The sequence below is a fragment of the Narcine bancroftii genome, chromosome 5 (genome assembly GCF_036971445.1).
Source record: "Narcine bancroftii isolate sNarBan1 chromosome 5, sNarBan1.hap1, whole genome shotgun sequence".
Taxonomy (NCBI): domain Eukaryota; kingdom Metazoa; phylum Chordata; class Chondrichthyes; order Torpediniformes; family Narcinidae; genus Narcine; species Narcine bancroftii.
This window is the reverse complement of record NC_091473.1, coordinates 248,330,778-248,351,748: the sequence shown is the minus strand read 5'-3', so window position 1 is coordinate 248,351,748 and position 20,971 is coordinate 248,330,778. Positions and strand designations below refer to the sequence as shown.

Genomic DNA, 20,971 nt, shown 5'->3' with positions numbered 1-20,971 from the left:
TGCCGTAAGGCAGACAAAGATTCACCATCAGCAGAAATTGCCCAACGACCCTTACATTCAAGAGAAGTAGAGTCACTGAGTTTTCTGTTGATTCACCTCCAGAGTTCCCACAGCCCCTGAAGGCACGAAGACTTCAGTCCAAAACCATCGGCAATCTGAACTCCAGATCAAAACCTCCAACATGATCAGGAAGCCTTCAGTGTTAGAGGCCCCTCGGCACCCTCTTGCATTCCGGTTCTGATACCTGGTACCCCTCCAGCCACCAGTCTTGAGCCTGTCTTCAGCAGTCCACAGCCTGGAGTGAGTCCCTCGACCGCAAGTCGCCTGCAGCCTGCACAGGTTCCTCGCCTCGAGTCACCAGCAGCATGCTGCCTTTATGTTCTTCAACCACAGATCTCCTCACTGGTGCGCCCCTGTCATCAATATCCTGGAGAGTTGTCTCCTCTGCTTCTTCTCAAATGGTGGTGGGGTTGTTGCTGTTTCTGGTGCCCTGTTCCAGTCCTCTGTTTCCCCAGAGTCTGCAACCCCTCAAGGCCGCTGCCACCATGGGCGCTGCCATCTTGAGCCCATATCCAGCGGTTGCAGGATTTTAAAATAAAGCATTGTCATCACTGGAAGCCTGTACAGTGTTGTCAGTTGTAAGAGTGGGTGGTAGGACCCTGCGAAGAAGCCCTGTGTCTCTACTCCCTGCTCTCCCCTGAACCGCAGCAGCATTGCTGTTACAGTAGCTCTGGCACTGCCACCATTTTTTTCACTTTGAACCAATCTCTCGTGACTGTCTTTTCAATTGAAGTTCCCAAATATAATAGAAAATCTAGGAGCGAAAAGAAGGGAAAGTACCATATATTTCGGTGTATGTCAACCGGCGGATAAGTGGGATTTACCATATATCGGGCATATAAATTGACCCCCCCCCCACCCAATTTTCTGCTGAGAATGGTTATAACACCCTAATCACCAAGTCACAAATCTGTAAATTAAACAAAACGTTTGCTTCTGGCCGGGAAGATGCCAAACGGAGCTGCAGCAGAAGTCGGCAATGGCGACTCCATTGGGTGCGGTGCTGTCTGCATCAGAGAAGTTGCCTCACTGCTCAAGTGTGCTCGGTGCAAGAACCACAGCTACATGTCAGCTTCCGGGCAGGAGAGGAGTCCTCGGCCTACTGGCCAGGAGCGGTATCCTTGAGCTCCCGGCAGGCATGGGAACCTTGGCCTAATGGGCTGGAACAGCAACCTTGGCCTACCAGGTGGGAGTGGGGACCTTGGGCTCCCAGCAGGAGCAGAAACCTTGGCCTACCGGGCAGGATTGGTGACTTCAGGCTCCCACGTAGGAGCAACAATTTCAGGCTCTCCAATTGTAGAATGTTTGGGTGAGTTATGGCGGCGCCCAGCGGTGGGGACGTGTCAGGGAGCAGCAGTGCCTACAGAGGGGAGGTGCTTCCAGCATCATCTTATGTGCTAAATCTATGTCAAGTGTTTGTTTTTAGTTGAATTTGAGGTCTCAAAAGTATATCTGGTATACGTCAAACCCCACCCCCCCGCCATTTTTGAGTGATTTTTAAGGGTTTCAAGATTCGACTTGTAAGCCAAAATATACAGTATATATTTTAATTTTTAAAATGTTAATTACAACATGTTAGAAACTAATTGAGGCGATGTAAACCTGTGCTGCTCAGAAACAAACACAGGGAGAACAAGCAAACTCCTTACAGACAGAGCCAGATTTTAACCCTGGTCACTGTAATGGCATCTAATATAATGTACAGGTGCGCCCCTACTTACCATGGTCCGACATGATTTTTTGAAGTTACGATGGTTCGAATCCGTACTTTCAAGTTCGAATTCCAATCTGTTCCTGCACTTGCGGTAGGCGAATATGAGAGTGGAACTGACGAACCTGTCACATTAGCATCTTCATTTTCCAGCAATTAAATTTAGTTCACTGTTTCAAACATTCTTCTTGCCCAGTGTGCTTTCAGCTGTGTACGTTAATGGTTTTTTTTTTCAGTGTGGAATAAAGGGATTCAAAATTTAATTATAAAAAATGGTTATTCTTTTACGACTTACGATTTTTTTTTGACTTGTGATGGGTTGGCCAGAAACAACCCCATTGTAAGTTGAGGAGCACCTTTATCTATAATGTCATCACACTAAACACTGTGCTATCTGTGCTGCCTGTACAAAGTACAAAGCAAACTAATGTCGCAAAAGGTGGCCTGCAAGTTTGAACATTAGAAGAAGTATGCCAAAACAAGATGGAAACAATGGAACCAGATAGAGATAGGATTTACTTAGAATTGGAAGAACTGGATTTAAGGCTGCCCATAACACATATGATGTGTTGTTCCTCCAGTTTATGTTTGGCCTTACCCTAGCAATGTATGATCTCAAAGACAGATATGTCTGTGTTGGAATGCTGAGGGAAATTGTAATGGTTGGTTCAAAGTCAAAGTTCAAAGTTCTTGGATACACAGACGGAGCGCGGGCAGTTGGCAATGTGGTCAACCAATTTGCATTTGGTCTCACCAATGCAGAAGAGGCCCACACTGAGTACACTGAATGCAGTAGATTAGCTTGGATGATGAACATGTAAAGCTCTGCCTCAGTTGGAAGGTCTGTTTGTAGCCCTGAGTGGATATTGGGGGGTGGGGGGGCAGGGGGATGTAGGGAGAGTTTTTACACTTACTGAAAGCACAATGGGAAGTGCCTAAGGGGCTTGGAAGGCTGGCTGGGGAGGGAAGAATAGGCCAGAGAGTCTTGGAGAGACTGATCCCTGCACAAAGCAGATGGGGATGGGATGGTGTGACTGATGGTGGGATTGCAATGAAGTTGGCAGAAGTGTCAGAAGATAACGTGCCAGATTTGCAAATTGGTGAAGAGGAAAATGAGGACCAGAGGGACCCTAGTAGTGCATTTCAAAAGTAAAAATACAGTGCTGGAGAAATTCAGCAGGTCAAACAGCGTAAAGACGTATAACCAACATTTTGGACGAGCGCTTCAGAAGGGCTCAAGCCCGTAACTTTGGTGATGTCAGCAAGAACCAGATTATAAATGCTCTATAAAGAACATTTTTGACCAGCTGAGTTTCTCTAGCAGAGGGACCCTGTCCTTGTTCTGCGTTGGGGAAGGTGGGTTGAGGGCAGAAGTATGAGAAATGAAGGCGATATGGCTACAGGCTAAATCAATGAGTACAAGGTGTTCATTAATAAATCCAGTGGTGAATTCAGGAGAAACTCCCTTACCCAGAGAATGAGGGTCTCACTACCCAGTGAGGCTGCAAATAAGGAGAAGCTCAAAGTTCCTGCGGACAATAGAAATAAAAGGTCATTCTAGGAGTAGTAAAGAAGGGCAATGTCAGGCTTACAGGGAGCAAAAATATTGGTGTAAACCATATGGTCAAATCATTTAAAAATCCTATAATAATATTTAGTATTTTACCCTCCAACATGACAGTCAGTGATTGATTACCTTGCATTCACATCCTCTTCTTCGTCAGCTTTTTATCCATGACTATTATACTCGAGTCCGTCCCATGTACCGCATAAGAAAGCTCAAATTTGACATCAACCTTGACTATGTTTATTCTCGTGACCCACTACTATTGTTAACTGTTTCCTTCAATACGTTAGTCTTGACTCTTTTCATTTCGAACTTCACTTCCACAAAAAATCATTTTCTAAACCACTAAGTACCTCAGTTAACACCAGGTGTAATCACTAGTCCTCTTCACACAGCATCCAATGTTTCCATCAAATGCTCCCAGAGTCTTGGTTCGGCGGCATTTTGTAACGGAATATGAATGTTGTTGGTGTGTTGAAGCGGAGAACTCCATGGGCCGTGACCAATTCATTGTTATATTCTGCTTGCTATGGGCTGTGGGGTGGATAAAGTTGGTTGTTGAATTTCATTGATTGACAGGTGGAGCCATATGGCTGACTGTGGGAGGCTGAACAATTCTAAGGTAACAAAGGCCTGGCGAGACAGATGGACAGCTTGAAACCAGCAAGAGCAACAACTGTTCAAAGACCTTTGACTTCCTGTCCCCGTCATACCAGTAAGCTAACCACCCTTCTGTCTGGAAGAGAGACAGTGGGCGTCACGGTTAGCGCAACACTGTTACAGTGCCAGCGACCAGGGTTCAAATCCAGAACTGTCTGGAAGGAGTTTGTACAATCTTCCTGTGTCTGCGTGGGTTTCCTCTGGGTGCTCCGGTTTCCTCCCACCCTCCAAAAATGTACCGGGGGTTATAGGTTAATTGAGCAGCATGGGCTCGTGGGCCATTAGGGCCTGTTACTATTCTGCATGTCTAATTTAAATTAAATTAATATTTTCTTCCACGCCAACCGTTGCACAATTTCAACTAAAAGTTTTCCACCGTTGGCTCTATTTTCCAGGGCCTGTTTTCTGGAGACAGTTCAGACAGCAGCCAAAGGCACAGGCTCCCTGTGACACCCTTGGTGTCTGGATGAATTGAATCTCGAAGCCTTTTCTGGATTGTCCTTGGAAAGTGATGTTAGTCTGCTGAGAAAGTAGAGCAAGGCACCAGTACTTTAATGTCATTTAAGGCCAGATATGCAACCTCTGGAAAATGTCAGGACAAATCAGAGATATCCGCTGTTGGAGAAGAACTGGGGGCAAGGAAATTAGGGAAAAATCCTGAAGTGAAAACGCAAAACATGTTATGATCTAATGGCAGAGTCGTAGAGTGCCCCATTTGATGGAGATAGGATGGAACGGCGCATCAGTTTTGACCTGATCTCCTATTCCCTAGGCAGTGGAATGATCCCAGACACACATCTGGCAACCAGACCTGCACCTGCCACAAATGGAAGTGTGTCTCAATGGTGCTCAACAATCACAGGCCCGTGTATTTCATTAGGAGTGTTACCAAAGCAATTTTAACACAGAACCTCACGAGAAGGAATCTGCAATTCAGCTTTAAATCAAGTCAAGACCATAGTCATCTCATTTAAACAAGTACAGCCTGACGAATCAGAATTTTCCAATCCTCGGTGGAAAGCATGCAGACACACAATCAGACGTAACACACATAGGCAAGCAATGCCTATGAAGGACAAACATTTAATCTATACAAATAAATATTGCTTCATGAATAAGAGCTTTGATGGTTAGTGAGAGCAGTTCCTTCAGCATTCTCTCCGCCCATGTGAAGAAACTATTCCTCCTGTATCCCCCAACAGGAGTGGGGGAGGAAAAGGAAATATTAAAGAAAAAAAAGAATGGTGAAGACTCAGGGGTTTGAGGAAAGTGTGGTGGTCCAGAAGTTCTGATGGAGCGATTCAAATCTGTGACACGTAGGAGGCGACAACCGAAGGAACACAAAGATCGTAGCAGATTATAGAATTATTTTCTAAAAAAAGAGGTTGCAGACTTTGGAAGGAGTGGGGCCATGGAACTATTTGGACACCAGGTGAGAATGTTAGTGTTGAAACATTGGTGGAATGAGTGGGACTTCTGGTCGGATTGGGTGAGAACTGTGAGGGGAGGGCAGTGATGATGGACGGATGTGCAAGTTTGGATGAGGATAAAATTCTCGAATGAACATGCAAGTTCCGGGGCCAACCGAGGGCACCCTTGGATAGGCTGCTCTGGTGAGGTTACTGACGTGACACTGTGTGCCAATATTCACCCCGGCTGCACCACAGGACGTGTGCCGAGAGTCAGTGGAAACCTATTATTTTAATAATTTATTTTAATCTAAAATTAAGCCACTATACTGTAACGTGTAGATTGTTGATGCCTCAATTGTGCCCATTGTTGCTCGTGAATGGAGAGTGCATTACATAACAAGTAGGCCTTGGGCAACACAGTAGCTTAGTGCAACGCCTTTACCACGCCAGTGACCAGGGTTCGAATCCGGCGCTGTCTGTAAGGACCTTTACCTTCTCCCTGTGTCTGTGTGGATTTCCTCCGTATGCTCTGGTTTCCTCCCACCATTCAAAGCGTATTTGGGCGGCACAGGCTTGTGGGACAAAAGGGCCCGTGACTGCACTGTATGCCTAGATTTAAATATATATTTAAGAGAGTGAAGGTAAGCAGTCTCACGTAAACGGGTCAGTACAAGTTTCAAATAGACGAAATAATTCAGTTCCCTCTTACTCTTTATACTTCACTATTTTTCGTCCTCAGAGGACTCTGGCAAATTTGTTGAATGGATTTTCCTGCTTATTAAAACCTGGCGACTCGGTTTGGTGTCCTTATGATTCTCGGGGCTTTTGTTCTCAGGTTTTGAGAGTGGGACCCAAATGTATTAATTTCTATTATAGAGGTAAAGGTGTCCTCCACTAATCTGTGGCTGCCCAGGGAACGCAAGGTGGAATTAGCTCTTGAATAAAGCTCTCCATATGACATCACCCTTCAAAACTAACTAATTGGTTCTGAAGGAAGTCAAGATCAAAATTCCTTTATTGTTCTGTAATACTATAGAACATGTAATATTACATAAAATTGCCTTCTGCCTCCCTTGTGATCACCTGGTGCCCCTTATTGTAGGAGAGAAATTGAAGCAAAAGAAAGTCCACTCAGGGTCACTGAGTGTACGTGGATTCATATCCACAGTCTTTGCAGCCACACAGACTCCTGTTTGACTTTGGCCATCCAAGCTCCAGATGCAAACATCTAACAGAATCAGAATGCCTTCAGCGTCCAAGGCTATTTGGGCGCCCTCTTGCCCTCAGCATGCTCTCAGATCTTGGCTCTGATACCTGGTTCCCACGAGCCAGTTGCCGTCAGCCCTTGAAAATCCCCCGACTGCAAGTTGCCCGCACTCTGCGTGGGGTTCTCAGCCACTGAGCCCCTTGCTGGTTCGCTGCCGTGGTCACTGTCCTATAGGGTCATCCCCACTGCTTCTCCTTCTCAACTGGGAGCGTTCGTCCCGTTTCTGGTGTCTGATGCTGGTCCACTGCTCCCTGAGCCTGCAATCACTTGTGAGCACATGCACCGCCATCTTGGGTGCAGACACACGCCTTTGCAGGGTTTTACTGTCGGCTCATTTAGCAGGCCTTTAAAGTCTGTTTGCAGTTGCCAGCATTAAGACCAGGAGGTGGAACACTTCGGACCAGCGCTACGACTTCGCTCTCCACTCCAATGGTTCTGCATCAGCGGCAGATCAGGCTACAGTGAAGGACTTTGTCAAATGCTCACTAAAGTCCACACAGACAACATCCAACATCAATTACCTTCATCACCTCCTCAAAAATAAACTCATAGTTTATTTCAATTTTCAGATCAGATATCAAATCAGGAACTATTTACTGTCATCTAGTAAAACAGAAATCTAATATTATACAAATCAGGAACTATTTACTGTCATCTAGTAAAACAGAAATATAATATTATATAAACTTGTCTTTAGTTTATCAATAGGCAGACAAAGATTCACCATTAGCATTTCCCAGTCCCCCTAGACATGTGAAGTGAACCTCCAACTCTACCTATAAATTGTCCAATCCCCCAATCTGAGGGGGTACCCCTCGGGTACCAAGGACATTGATTTGTGTTTTGGAAGACTTATTAAATTTTAAAGTGTATTTAAAGTGAGGTGTATGAAGAATAGTCTCAATGCCTTATGTTTGCAGAATGACACAGATGGCTTTTTCTCAATGGCCCTTGTATTTTCCAGCGAGTAGGTAGGATGTTTGTGCTTTCTTTTTGCCGTGGGGGTGGCCTGGCCTCGCACATGACTGTGTTGGAGTTGACTAAAAGAATGAATCGCTCTTCTTACTGCTGTGTTCCAAGTGTTGTTCGGATTGCGTGAATGATGGTATTCCAACTGTCCAAGTTATTCAGACTCTTGCCTCCGGAATTTTTAATGTACTACATGCAAGATTTCGATCATCCAACCTTGTGACAAACTGCTCATTACGAATGGACATATTTCAGAGGGCGATTACTCATCCAGCATTCATATAGTAACCAGATTTCCTTCAGAGAGAGACAGTGGTGAACTAAAAAGATTTTAAAACAATGATCTCCATTAACCATATAACCATTTACGGAGTGGAAACAGGCCATGTTAACCTTTCGAGTCCGCACCGGTTCACTGATTTTGTGCGCCCTCTTCAGGCATTGGTCCCGGTAGATCTTCATTCAATATTGTTGAGCATAGATTTTTAATTTTTGATTTATTTTACTTGAATGAACATTGACCAGCTTGTATTGGTGGGATTTGAACATGTGTTGAATCTTCCCAATCTCTTGTTATTAACCTGTGAACTTAGCCACTATGCTACTCATTAATTATGCAGGCAGATATCAGAGGGAGATTCTGGTCAAGTTACATTTATTGTCTTCTGTTTGTGCAAGTGCAACCCGACGAAACAGCATTCTCCGATCCTCGGTGCAGACGCACAACCAAATATAACACGCATACAGACAAATGTCACAAACGCAGGATAAGTATTATATTAATAAATACTAAATCAATAAATATTCTTTTGAACAAATGAGAGTCTCGGATGGTTAGTGTCACTGAGATGGTTCGTGGTCATTCAGCATTCTCACTTCCTGTGGGAAGAAGCTATTCCTCAGCCTGGTGGTCCTCCTGGATCTCTTCCCTGACGGGGGCTGCAGAAAGATGCAGGGTGGAAGGAGTCTTCGATGATTTTATGTGCCCTCTCTTCAGACAAGTGAAATCCTGCCCTTGTGTGAATGCCTTGCATGACTGTAAGTTAACCCTATCATTGGGTGGTAGTCAGCAGTGGCTTCTGGAAATGCCTATACAACTGAGGGAGAGGTCACCTCTGGTGGGCATGGTGGTTTGTTTGTCCCCATTCTTCCACACCCTGCATTCTGCGCAGGCTGCTTGGGTTGGCACAGAAGTTTGGGTAGTAGCTGTGAGCTCGTGTGTCCCCAACACGAATTGGTAAAATTGGCCGTAACTCATAACCCGGCAACGTGGGGACAATTTTGAAGGCATTAACTCCTAACTTGATCCCTCTCTGTTTCATGCAGTGAATATATAGATACCAGAGGAGATCATTCAGGCCCTTGAACCTGTGGTCTCCTTCAGCTTGGCCATTGATGACCTGCCCATTATCTCCATTTATCTTCCTTGGTTCTTGACTGAAGGCAAACTATTCATTTTTAGCATCCCAGTTCAGTAGCATTTTTGGAGAGAGTTGTTGATGTCCTACCTGCTCCACATAAGAAAAAATACTTCCTGGCATCACATTTAGCTCTAACTTTAAACCCATCCTGCCTAATTTTGAATTCTGCCAGCAAGCAGTCCCACATCAAATTCACTTTCTTAAAATGCCTGAATTAGATCACCCTTAACCTACCATTCTTCATAATGCAGGCAGGCCTCATAACTTAACCCTGTCACTGCACAGCTGCATATTCCAGCCTCCTTGAGCTAAAGAGGAATCTTCCAGACTATTTCAGAACATTGCCTGTCACTGTCCATCAGAGATTTGATCATTTTATTATTTGATTGTGGCACATCAAGGATTCATGTGATGCCGTGTTTTTCCTCCTTCGTTGCCTGTTTGATTGTGAATAATTATTTTGATATGTCATCCAATCTCTGCAATGCTTCATGATCAGGCTGTTCACACGTTCACCTTCATTCTTTCTCTCTTCATCCCCTCTCTCTTATTTTCTCTTTCTTTCTCTCTCTCGCTTCACCCTGTCTGTTTCTCCACACTCTCTCCCTTTCACTCTCTCATCACCCCCTTTCTCTTCACCCTCCCTATACCAGTCCGTGCCTGAGATACACCAGCCATGTCCAACCATTCAAGAAGACTGCTTCCAGCAGAGCCAGTCATCACCTGACCAGAGTTTGGTTCATTTTTAATCTCTGATGTCTTTAACCTTCACAATTGATGACATTTGTATTAGATTCCTAGACACCACCTTTCCCTGAGATTGTGCACACGAATCTGTAAAGTGTCATGTGTTAGTGATGACCACCTTAGTTGTTACCATGCAGTAAAATGTGTGCCCATGAAGCTCTTGATGCTGCAGGATTTATTATGGATATTTTACAATAATTTTACCAATAAGGGAACCTCACGGACCACCTTCAATCACATTCCCATAATAATGTGACCCTGATTCGAGTTCGGCGCTGTCTGTAAGAAGTTTGTACGTTCTCCCCGTGTCTGCCTGGCTTTCCTCTGGGTGCTCTGGTTTCCTCCCACCATTCAAAACATAAAGAGACTTAGGACTGTCCAACTACACATCCTTAAATAGAGCAGGGCAAATCAGTAAAGTGGTTTAAAGAATGGACAGGATGTTTTTCTTTGTTTCAAAGCAGAGGATAAAAGCGTAAAACCAGTTCCTGGAGGGTTGACCTGAATTATATAAAACACTATTTAGACCATGGTGTGCATAGAAGGCTACCTGAATAGCTGGTGAGATCCTTGCTGAGGACAGAGCATTCAGGATGTGAGAGGGAAGGGTTGAGCTGTGGGCATTGAGGTACAATGGTGAAACCTTTGCGAAGGATACACCATTCAGTATCAGAGAGGGGAAGGCTTGAGATGTGGGCATAGAGATACAATGGTGAGACCTTTGCTGAGGACGTGCTATTCAATTTTGAGAGGGGAAGGTTTGAGGTGTGGGCTTGGTGAAACCTTTGCTAAGGATGCACCATTCAGTATTGGCGAGGGGATGTAGCGACGCATAACTATGCTGTGACAAACCGGCCCCGGTTGTTACGTGTGGTCAGCGGGGCAGTCGTGGCAAAGATGGCGACGCGCATCCATCTCTTCCGCTCCAGAAGTTGGCGTATGCGCTTGTGTCAGTGTGATGCAAATGGTGGAACATATGCATGGTCCGACTGCCAGCCTAATAAGCAAGCGCGCGAAGTTTGAATGAATATTCTGTTGTGATGCTTGAGCTAACAGCCTTTGGCTTCAGTCTGTACAATGGCTCTCTCACAACACACTACAGTGGTGACCCTGACGTGATGAAGTGTGGGCATAGAGATACAATGTGGAGACCTTTGCTGAGGACATGCCATTCAGTATCGAGAGAGGAAGGTTTCAGTTGTGGGTGTGGAGATACAGTGGTGAAATCTTTGCAGATACACCATTCAGTATCGAGAGAGGAAGGTTTCAGTTGTGGGTGTGGAGATACAGTGAAATCTTTGCAGATACACCATTCAGTATCGAGAGGGGAAGGTTTCAGTTGTGGGTGTGGAGATACAGTGGTGAAATCTTTGCAGATACACCATTCAGTATCGAGAGGGGAAGGTTTCAGTTGTGGGTGTGGAGATACAGTGGTGAAATCTTTGCAGATACACCATTCAGTATCGAGAGGGGAAGGTTTCAGTTGTGGGTGTGGAGATACAGTGGTGAAATCTTTGCAGATACACCATTCAGTATCGAGAGAGGAAGGTTTCAGTTGTGGGTGTGGAGATACAGTGGTGAAATCTTTGCAGATACACCATTCAGTATCGAGAGGGGAAGGTTTCAGTTGTGGGTGTGGAGATACAGTGGTGAAATCTTTGCAGATACACCATTCAGTATCGAGAGGGGAAGGTTTCAGTTGTGGGTGTGGAGATACAGTGGTGAAATCTTTGCAGATACACCATTCAGTATCGAGAGGGGAAGGTTTCAGTTGTGGGTGTGGAGATACAGTGGTGAAATCTTTGCAGATACACCATTCAGTATCGAGAGGGGAAGGTTTCAGTTGTGGGTGTGGAGATACAGTGGTGAAATCTTTGCAGATACACCATTCAGTATCGAGAGGGGAAGGTTTCAGTTGTGGGTGTGGAGATACAGTGGTGAAATCTTTGCAGATACACCATTCAGTATCGAGAGGGGAAGGTTTGCACTAGAGTAGTTTGTGTCTGGATTAGGAAATTTCAGTTATTTTTAAAGTTGGAAAGGCTGAGGCTGTTTCCTTGAGAATAAAGGAATTTGAGGGAGAATTTCTATCATTAGTAACTTTTAAAGGGTCATTTGTAGTTCTTGCAGCAGGTCATACAAACAGGAATGATCTCTGGGGTATCAGCACTGCTATGGAGTTAAACAGCATGGAAGCAGGACCTTCAACACACAGAGTCCATGCTGACTGCAAACCATTTTATTCTCCCCACATATGCGCCAAGCTCACCCCAGATTCTATCTCCGTCCTACACACTCGGATCAATTTGCAGAAGCCAGTCATCCTACCGACCCATATGCCTTGGGAGGTGGAAGAAAACCAAAGAAAAGAGGAAATCATATGGTCTCAACACTGTGGGTCATGGGTGAAGCTGGGTCATGGGTGAGGCAGCAGGCTCCGCTAGTGACATTGTGATGTCCCCCTTGTGGTGTTGACCAGATACCGAGAGCCAGCAAGGCTACCAAGGTGATGACAATGCAGTCCCTTGACATTCAAACGGCTGCCTCCAGGCACCTGCTTGCCTCTTCCATCTGTCCAACCTTTTCATTGAGGGTGGAGAGTCAGGCTGAGTGCAAGCGAATGTAGAGGGAGCAGAGTCATTCATGGTGGTGGGGGTGGGGGAAGGTAGCAAGGAAACAAAGCTCAGGCTGTGACAGTCTCTCTGCAATGGGCCCTGAGAGTCAAAGGTTGAAGGGTGACCTAATCCAGAATTAATGAACACCTGGCTCCTGGGTTGAGTGAGATTGTTTGTGCAGGCAGCCTCAATCGAGAGGCAGGTGGAGTGCACACGACTGCTGAGGAGGACATTTAAAAATATCAGGTCAATTGGGGTTTGATCCACAGGCTATTTAGAACATAAATTAGTGCAATTCCTGCCGTGATTGTTGGTTCTTCGTGAAATTAGCTCTCTATTGATAACAATATTCTCTCTATTGATAACAATATTCTGTTTTTTCTTTTCAGTCTCTGGGTTAAAATATGTTTTTAGGATCAGATTCCCCAACCACAGCTCCCCGAATAAATTGTGGGCCTGTCTGCCATCTTATTCCCAATGAGCATGAACCCTCATGTCTCTCTCCCCCCCCACCCCCCCCCCACCCATTCATCCCACCTTCCTTGCCCTCCTCTTGCCCTTCTTTGGTGCTTGTCTTGGTTTCAGGAGGCTCATCTTAGCTAATCCCCCTTCAATCTCACTGCTTTATAATGATGTTTGACGCTCAGCCCCATAAGTATACTGTTCACCTCTTCTCTTCATGGTTCCCACAGTGACGTTTTTTTTTATCCATTCAGCCTGCTGTAAAGCGTCACAAAATGTTTCTGTTCATTTGATGGCATCTCACCACACTATAACCATGAGAGAATCACCAAGCTAACAGGGAAACAAGAAAGTCTGCAGATGCTGTGATTGTAGTTAATACCCAAAGGTACTGCAGGTCATGCAGCGTCCATAGGAGGCAGAGATCTATAACCAACATTCCAGGCCTGAGCCCTTCAAGGTGTGAGCATAAGGTGGGCAGTTGCCTGAGTAAAATGGTGGGGGATGGAGGGATGAAAGGGCAGGGCTTGGAGCACAGACCAACAGGTAAGAGGTCATAGTAGAGCAGACTCAGGCCTGAAAATCTATGGATGCTGCGGGACCTGCTGATTTTTTTTTTCCTCCAGCAAGATCATGTATTAGCATCAAGGTAATCAGGCTTTCAGCCCAGTGAGTTCACTCTGCTCCCATTTTCAATCTCCCAGATTCTGACACTCATCCAGAGATTTGGGGAAATTCTAATGCATTTTGGTACATGTGACAATAAACTTGAGTGGTGTGGTAAACCACAGTCATGCTGTGATTGGCTACCGCCAGCTGGACACACCTCCCCAGATCAATCCTACCCACAGGCCCTTGCATTCATTCTGCCAGGATCAGTCGATGAGGTTGGCAGTTGCTCCAGCCTATAGTCAATAAAGGCCTACCGGTTTCACCTCATTCTTTAGTGGTAACTGACAGTGCATCAAGTGGACAATTAACCGACCAACTCACATACTGCTGGGATGTGAGGGTAAAATAGAGGAGCTCCACACAGTCACAGTCAGCACCAGAGGCCAGGATTGAAGCCAAGTTGCTGGAGCTGTGAGGCAGTGGCTCAACTAGCCGCACGACCATGCCCACCTCACTGTTGCCATGTGCTCAGGGGTTTGAATGACTGTGGAGTTGCTGCAATGAAAGGACAGATAGCATTGAATCAGCTAAGCGTGAAACAAGCTGCTGGAGGAACTCACCACTTCTGGAGGGTCCCTCTGAGTTCCACCAGCACTTGGCACTGAGATACAGCGGAGTAACTTTGTTTTGTGCGCTATCCAGGTGTCAATCCACCCATAATGTGGTGTGACAGATCAAAGAGTAATAAAAACTGTGCAAGGTAAGTTGGCGAGATTCCAGCACCCTGGGTCTCCAAGACTGCGGATTTGCCTCTTTGGAGCGACAACTCCAAATGTCTGTCGGGGAGAGATGGGTGGGCTTGAAAACATGAACTTCCAGCTTCAAGGACAGTTTCTCTCCTGCTGGATATCAGACTGTTAAATAAGTGACTCACTGGGAAAAGATGATGCTTTACATTGTTTTAAACTGTCTTATTTATTGCCAACCCTACACTTTTTATTTGCACGTTTACCATTGTTCCACTATAAGTGAAATGGGAGCATTTTTATCTCAGTACACTTGAAAACAATTCACCTCCAGTCACTTCACTGAATCTCTGCAGTTCAGTGATGAGAGGATGGAATCACACAACATTAATTCTGAAGCCATGGCACCTTTGACAACTGTTATTCAAGTTCTCTGCTTGTTTGGCCAACAGGTGGACCCAGAGCACCAGCCCAGAGGGTTTACCTCGCACTTGGGGAGAGCTTAACTGGCAGAAATGCTGCCAAGGAAAGGGAGCCTACAGCACCTAGGAATGCTGCTCATTTTCTCTCTGAACCACCAGGTTCTCTCCATTGAAGTCCCTCTTGATTGTAAGTGTTGGAAGTCAGCAAATGTGACGTGGCAGCAGTGAATGGGAAAGATCGTACAGCTGGATGGGGATAACATTAAATAGCAATTTTTTTACCCTGCTTAACAAGACTTCATTTTAATAAACAAGCATTCATGTTGATTATCAAGGTGTGTGGCTGAGCAGTTAAATTATCAGTGGTGTATTAATGTATTCATAATCATTTTTATTTTAATGTAAAATTCAATGTATTGATTGGCAGTTTATTTAACAATAACCATATAACCATTTACGGAGCGGAAACAGGCCATGTTGGCCTTTCGAGTCCGCACCGGTTCACTGATTTTGTGCGCCCTCTTCAGGCATTGGCCCCGGTAGATCTTCATTCAATAACGATGGACGAATTCCTTCTTCAGCTCCCTGAGCAGCGCTCTCTCTTACTCTGTATTGTTAACACCAAAGTCCCTATATTTTTCAAGGCATTCGGAGAAGTAACTGAGAAACATGACATTTTAAACACATGGTACGTCAGGATCAGAAGGATTGGAGCATTATTGTTCAAGTGACACAACTTTAAAAAATAACACAGCATGATCTTTTTCTGAGCCCAATAGTTGGAATTTATTTTAGGTAAAGCATTTCAGCTAGAAAAAAAGGGAAATGATCTGCACCAATTCACATTCTTCTATATCTGTTTATTTAAAAACAGTTTATTTAAAAATAAAAGTCGGAATATTCAGTAAGTGTTGCAGAATCTGTAGAGAGAGAGAAAAACAAAGTTCATGATTCAAGTCAGAATTAGAAGGGCCGAATGGCCTGTTTCTATGCTGTAATGTTTAAATTGAGACATTCAACATGGTAATAGGCCCTTTCAGCCTACCAGCCCGTGCACCCAAATACACCCAGTTAACTCTGGTCCATTTTGAAGGGTGGGAAGACACCAGAGCACCAAGAGGAAACCCACGCAGAGAGTGTGGGATTCGAACACATGTCCCGATTGCTGCCGCTGTTACAGCATTGTGCTAACTGCTGTACTAACCATGCCAGTCTATGGTTCTAACTAGTAAGCACAGAGTCATAGGGGTATATAGTATGGAAACAGGCCCTTCAGCACAACTTGTCCAGCCAGCCAGGTTGTTTATCTGAACAAGACCCTTTTGCCTGAGTTTGGCCCATACCCATTTAACGCTTTCCTATCCATTTACCTGTCCAAATATCATGATTTTATATATCTCCACACCCTCATGATTATATATATTTCCACACCCCCATGATTTTATATACCTCCACACCCCTCATGATTTTATATACCTCCACACCCCTCATGATTTTATATATCTCCACACCCTCATGAATTTATATATCTCCACACCCTCATGATTATATATACCTCCACACCCCTCATAATTATATATATTTCCACACCCTCATGATTATATATATATTTCCACACCCTCATGATTATATATACCTCCACACCCCTCATGATTTTATATACCTCCACACCCCTCATGATTTTATATACCTCCACACCCATCATGATTTTATATACCTCCAAGCCCCTCGTGATTTTATATACCTCCACACCCTCATGATATATACCTCCATGCCCTCATGATTTTATATATCTCCACACCCTCATGATTTTATATATCTCCGCACCTCTCATGATTGTATATACCTCCACGCCCCTCATGATTTTATATACCTCCACACCCTCATGATATATACCTCCATGCCCTCATGATTTTATATATCTCCACACCCTCATGATTATATATATATATATTTCCACACCCTCATGATTTTATATACCTCTACACCCCTCATGATTTTATTTATCTCCACACTCCTCATGATTTTATATACCTCTATACCCCTCATGATTGTATATACCTCCACACCCCTCATGATTTTATATATCTCCATACCCTCATGATTTTATATATCTCTATACCCCTCGTGATTTTATATACCTCCACACCCCTCATGATTTTATATACCTCCATACCCCTCATGATTTTATATACCTCCACACCCCTCATGATTTTATATACCTCCACACCCCTCATGATTTTATATACCTCCACACCCCTCATGATTTTATATACCTCCACACCCCTCATGATTTTATATACCTCCACACCCATCATGATTTTATATACCTCAAAGCCCCTCGTGATTTTATATACCTCCACACCCTCATGATATATACCTCCATGCCCTCATGATTTTATATATCTCCACACCCTCATGATTTTATATATCTCCGCACCTCTCATGATTGTATATACCTCCACGCCCCTCATGATTTTATATACCTCCACACCCTCATGATATATACCTCCATGCCCTCATGATTTTATATATCTCCACACCCTCATGATTATATATATATTTCCACACCCTCATGATTTTATATACCTCCACACCCCTCATGATTTTATTTATCTCCACACTCCTCATGATTTTATATACCTCTATACCCCTCATGATTGTATATACCTCCACACCCCTCATGATTTTATATATCTCCATACCCTCATGATTTTATATATCTCTATACCCCTCGTGATTTTATATACCTCCACACCCCTCATGATTTTATATACCTCCACACCCCTCATGATTTTATATACCTCCACACCCCTCATGATTTTATATACCTCCACACCCCTCATGATTTTATATACCTCCACAAGTTCACTCCTCAGCATCCTGCTCTCCAGAGAAAAAAAACTGCTCTACCCTATCCAGTCTCTCTTTGTACTGAAGCTCCCAAGTGTCAATAATATCTTTGCACCCTTTCTGCACCTTTTCAGCTTTAGTGCCATCCTTGCTATAGTTGGGCGACCAGAACTTCACACAGTACTCCAAATGTGGCCTTACCAACCTCTGGTACGATTGTAACACGGCAGCTCAGCTAATGAATATTCATCATCTTAGTTCATAGATGCTGCGTCTCCAGGTCTTTTTGTTTTTATTTCTAATATTTGGCATCTGCTGTTTATTTTTCTTTAAAATATTAATACATATGTATGTGATGTAGAAATAGATTTTGTTAAAAATAGCTTTTATTAGTTAAGTATTATTCATATGAAGAGTTTATTAAGTAGTATGTATCAACAAGTAATTATCAGTATATTAAGATTAACTGTGTATAGTAGTTTCTTCACTTACACATTCTCATAGTTTTTTGACTAACCTGTTTATTTCTTCAACTCTGTTCCTTCAATTTGCCATCAATGGGACAAAAGCAAACCTTCAGACTCAGTGTAAGTTCTCCCTACTTTTCTATGCTTGCAATCTTCAGGTGCTCCACTGATTCCACTTCCAGCCTCTGGCTCATTAGTGAGGAGACGGATGCGCTGAGATGGCGAGCTGGTAGACTCACCACAACTGAGATCTGGCAGAAGGTTGCCATGTTAAATGACTGTTGGGTCCTTTCCCATCTAAACAATGTCCCGGGAGTCAAATGTGGAAGAAAAAAAGCACGGGTTAAGGCTGAACTTTGTGTGAGGTTCATGGGAGTGCAGGGCTTCCATGGAACGACATTTAATATTAACTTCCCATTCAGGCACATGTCAACCAGCAACCTCTCTCTATCCCTTCTTGTCTTTGACATCTCTCTCTCTCATCAATCAAAAGTGTTCTTCTGAACTTTCTTTATATTATAGGGGAGGTACAGGGGGTGGTAAATAGGCAAGAAAGTTTAGCTGAGGCTCTCATGACATCATCCATGATGTTCGGGAAAGCTGAAATGGACTGAGTTCCTGCCCCTTGTTCTTATTTTCCAGTGCCCTCATTTCTCTCGCTGTATCCCACCACTTTACCGATTTGCTTTTGTTACATACCATCAGAAAATTGGAAGTGGTCAAAGCAAGTCACTAAGAACTGTCATGAGAAGAAACTATGTGCAGTAGAAAAGAGGACACAATATAATTCCGATTTGATGAGGTGGCTGGGAAGGGACTCGAGTGGAGTAGCAAGCAATGCCACAAAGCAGTTTATGCTTATAGTTGACAAAGGGCCCAAGCCCAAAATGTTGGTTACACTTCATATGGATGGCCTGCTGAGTTTCTCCAGCATGCTTAGGAATTCCACAAGACAGGTAGGCTGAGTCCCTTATTTCCTCATTGAACACTCAACATAATTCTAATTTTGGACATGATTTGTCTCCGTTGATTTGGAGGCTCAAAGAAACCAAATATTTCTTGTTGGAGGGTATTTGCCACCTTATTGGCAGTTTTCAGATAACATAACTTCACCTTGTTCCAAAACACATTGCTCTCGATGACTTATGTTTCCAAAGCGTGGGCACGGGTAGAACACGGGCAGCTAATTAGGACACAGCATGAACCCCAAAGGTGCATTGATCGGGTATCATTTGGTGGTTGAGAAAGAAATATCAGCTGGGACACTGGGTAGAACTGTTTGAAATAATGCCCTCGGGATGTGTAATTCAACCTAAACAGCCAGAGGTGTGGTTTAACGTCACCTCTGATGGTCTCAGGACTGGCCTGAATGAGGTACTTGCCTGCCTGAAGCCAGACCTGATCTTGAGACATTCCGACTTGAGCACCGCACTTCAGCTGAGAGCGAATCAAAACTTGGTGAAACACGAAAGCCTGCAGATGCTGTGATTATAGTAAAAACATACAGAAATGCTGGAGGAACTCAGCCGGTCTTAAAGAATCCATAGGAGGTTAAAAAATATATATAACCGACGTTTCGGGCCTGAGGTTTTCTTCAAGGGATAAGCAAAGAACAGTTATCCTCGTGGGCATATTGAGGTCAGGGTTTGTTATTTAGCCCCACGGTCTGTCTCAGGGTCTACAACTCCCCATTAGTACATGAAAGAACCTTTCAATATCATTTTTCTTTTTCATTCTGTTTATATATTTATATATATATGTGTGTGTGTGTGTGTGTGTGTGTGTATATATATCTCATAAATGGGGTCAGATGTGATTTGTCTTCCCTCCTCTCTCTCTCATTCATGTTTTTTCCTTTTCTCTCCTTCATTTCCACCCTTTCTTTCTCTTCTCATCCTCTAACATTGCACTCTCTCTCTCTCTCTCCTCAAGATGCTGACCCACTCCCAGGGAACAATTTCAATGGCCCCAAGCTCTTTTTGGCATTGAACCCACGTGGCTGAGCAGCAACTGATTGGCTTCAGGAAGGAGGCACCTCATCATTGGAAGGATGAACTCCTATCCCGCTGAGGCTCTCGATCCCCTGAGGAGGCACTCTCTGTCAAGGAGAACTTGTTTCTCCAAGGAGACATTCCATGGTCAGAAGAAACAGGTGCCCCATTCCCTCAGAAGTGCTCAGAAAATTTGATAGCCCCCAATGAAACACTCCATGTTTAGAAGCACTTGATTCCTGAGGAGACAATCAGTTGCCCTGGGACCCACTCTTTGTGTGGCAGTCAGCATCAATGGAGGCATTCAACACCTGACTCTCCATTAACCTCACTTGCTGATCATTAATGCTGGACAAGACCAGCATCAAGGACAGGAGTGTGACTGACCTGACTTTTAAAGTCCATTATGAGAGATGGGGTTAGCCTCGCAACCTGGAGAATAGGGTTGAAAGTAGTTGGAGATTGGCAAAATTATAACACAGTCGGAGCTTACCATAGTGGGTGTTTGAGGCAGGGAAAGAAGGTTAAAGTGTTGCTTTGTCTTTATTGCACTGAGTGGCATGTTATTAATCTTCCGGTTCTCTTTCCTTTAATTTGTTTCTTACAGTGGCCCAGCCTCCAACCATCACCAAGCAGTCGCCAAAGGATTACATTGTAGATCCACGGGATAATGTAGTTATCTTCTGTGAAGGAAAGGGGAACCCAACACCCGTGTACGTAACCATTTTCGGAACAAGGCTTGGGAAGGTGGGTTGGGGGTGGGGGGGGGTGGGGGGTGCTTGGGGTTGCCCAGAGCTCTGCAGTAAATGAGATCCACAGTTTGGGGCTGCTCATGAGAAACTATGGAACTGCATTACCCTCTACTGTTGGGAATCTGGTACTGCCATGGAGCTCAATGTGACTTAGAATGACACCGGTGACTTGGCTGGCCCATTGGGCCGATGCCAGCTCCCGGGGGAGCAATCTGACTAGTTCCATTCACCATCATG

General features: G+C 44.3%; 1 protein-coding gene across 1 annotated transcript in view; it reads left to right on the top strand.

Moving 5' to 3' along the window:
• LOC138765547 (neurofascin-like) overlaps positions 1-20,971 on the top strand; it is a 216,497-nt gene that overhangs the window by 101,096 nt on the left and 94,430 nt on the right. The window contains exons 4-5 of the mRNA XM_069942578.1: positions 14,702-14,858; positions 20,590-20,695. Of these exons, the coding sequence (XP_069798679.1) occupies positions 14,765-14,858; positions 20,590-20,695 (200 nt within the window). The 5' untranslated portion in view covers positions 14,702-14,764. The remainder of the gene's footprint in view (positions 1-14,701; positions 14,859-20,589; positions 20,696-20,971) is intronic.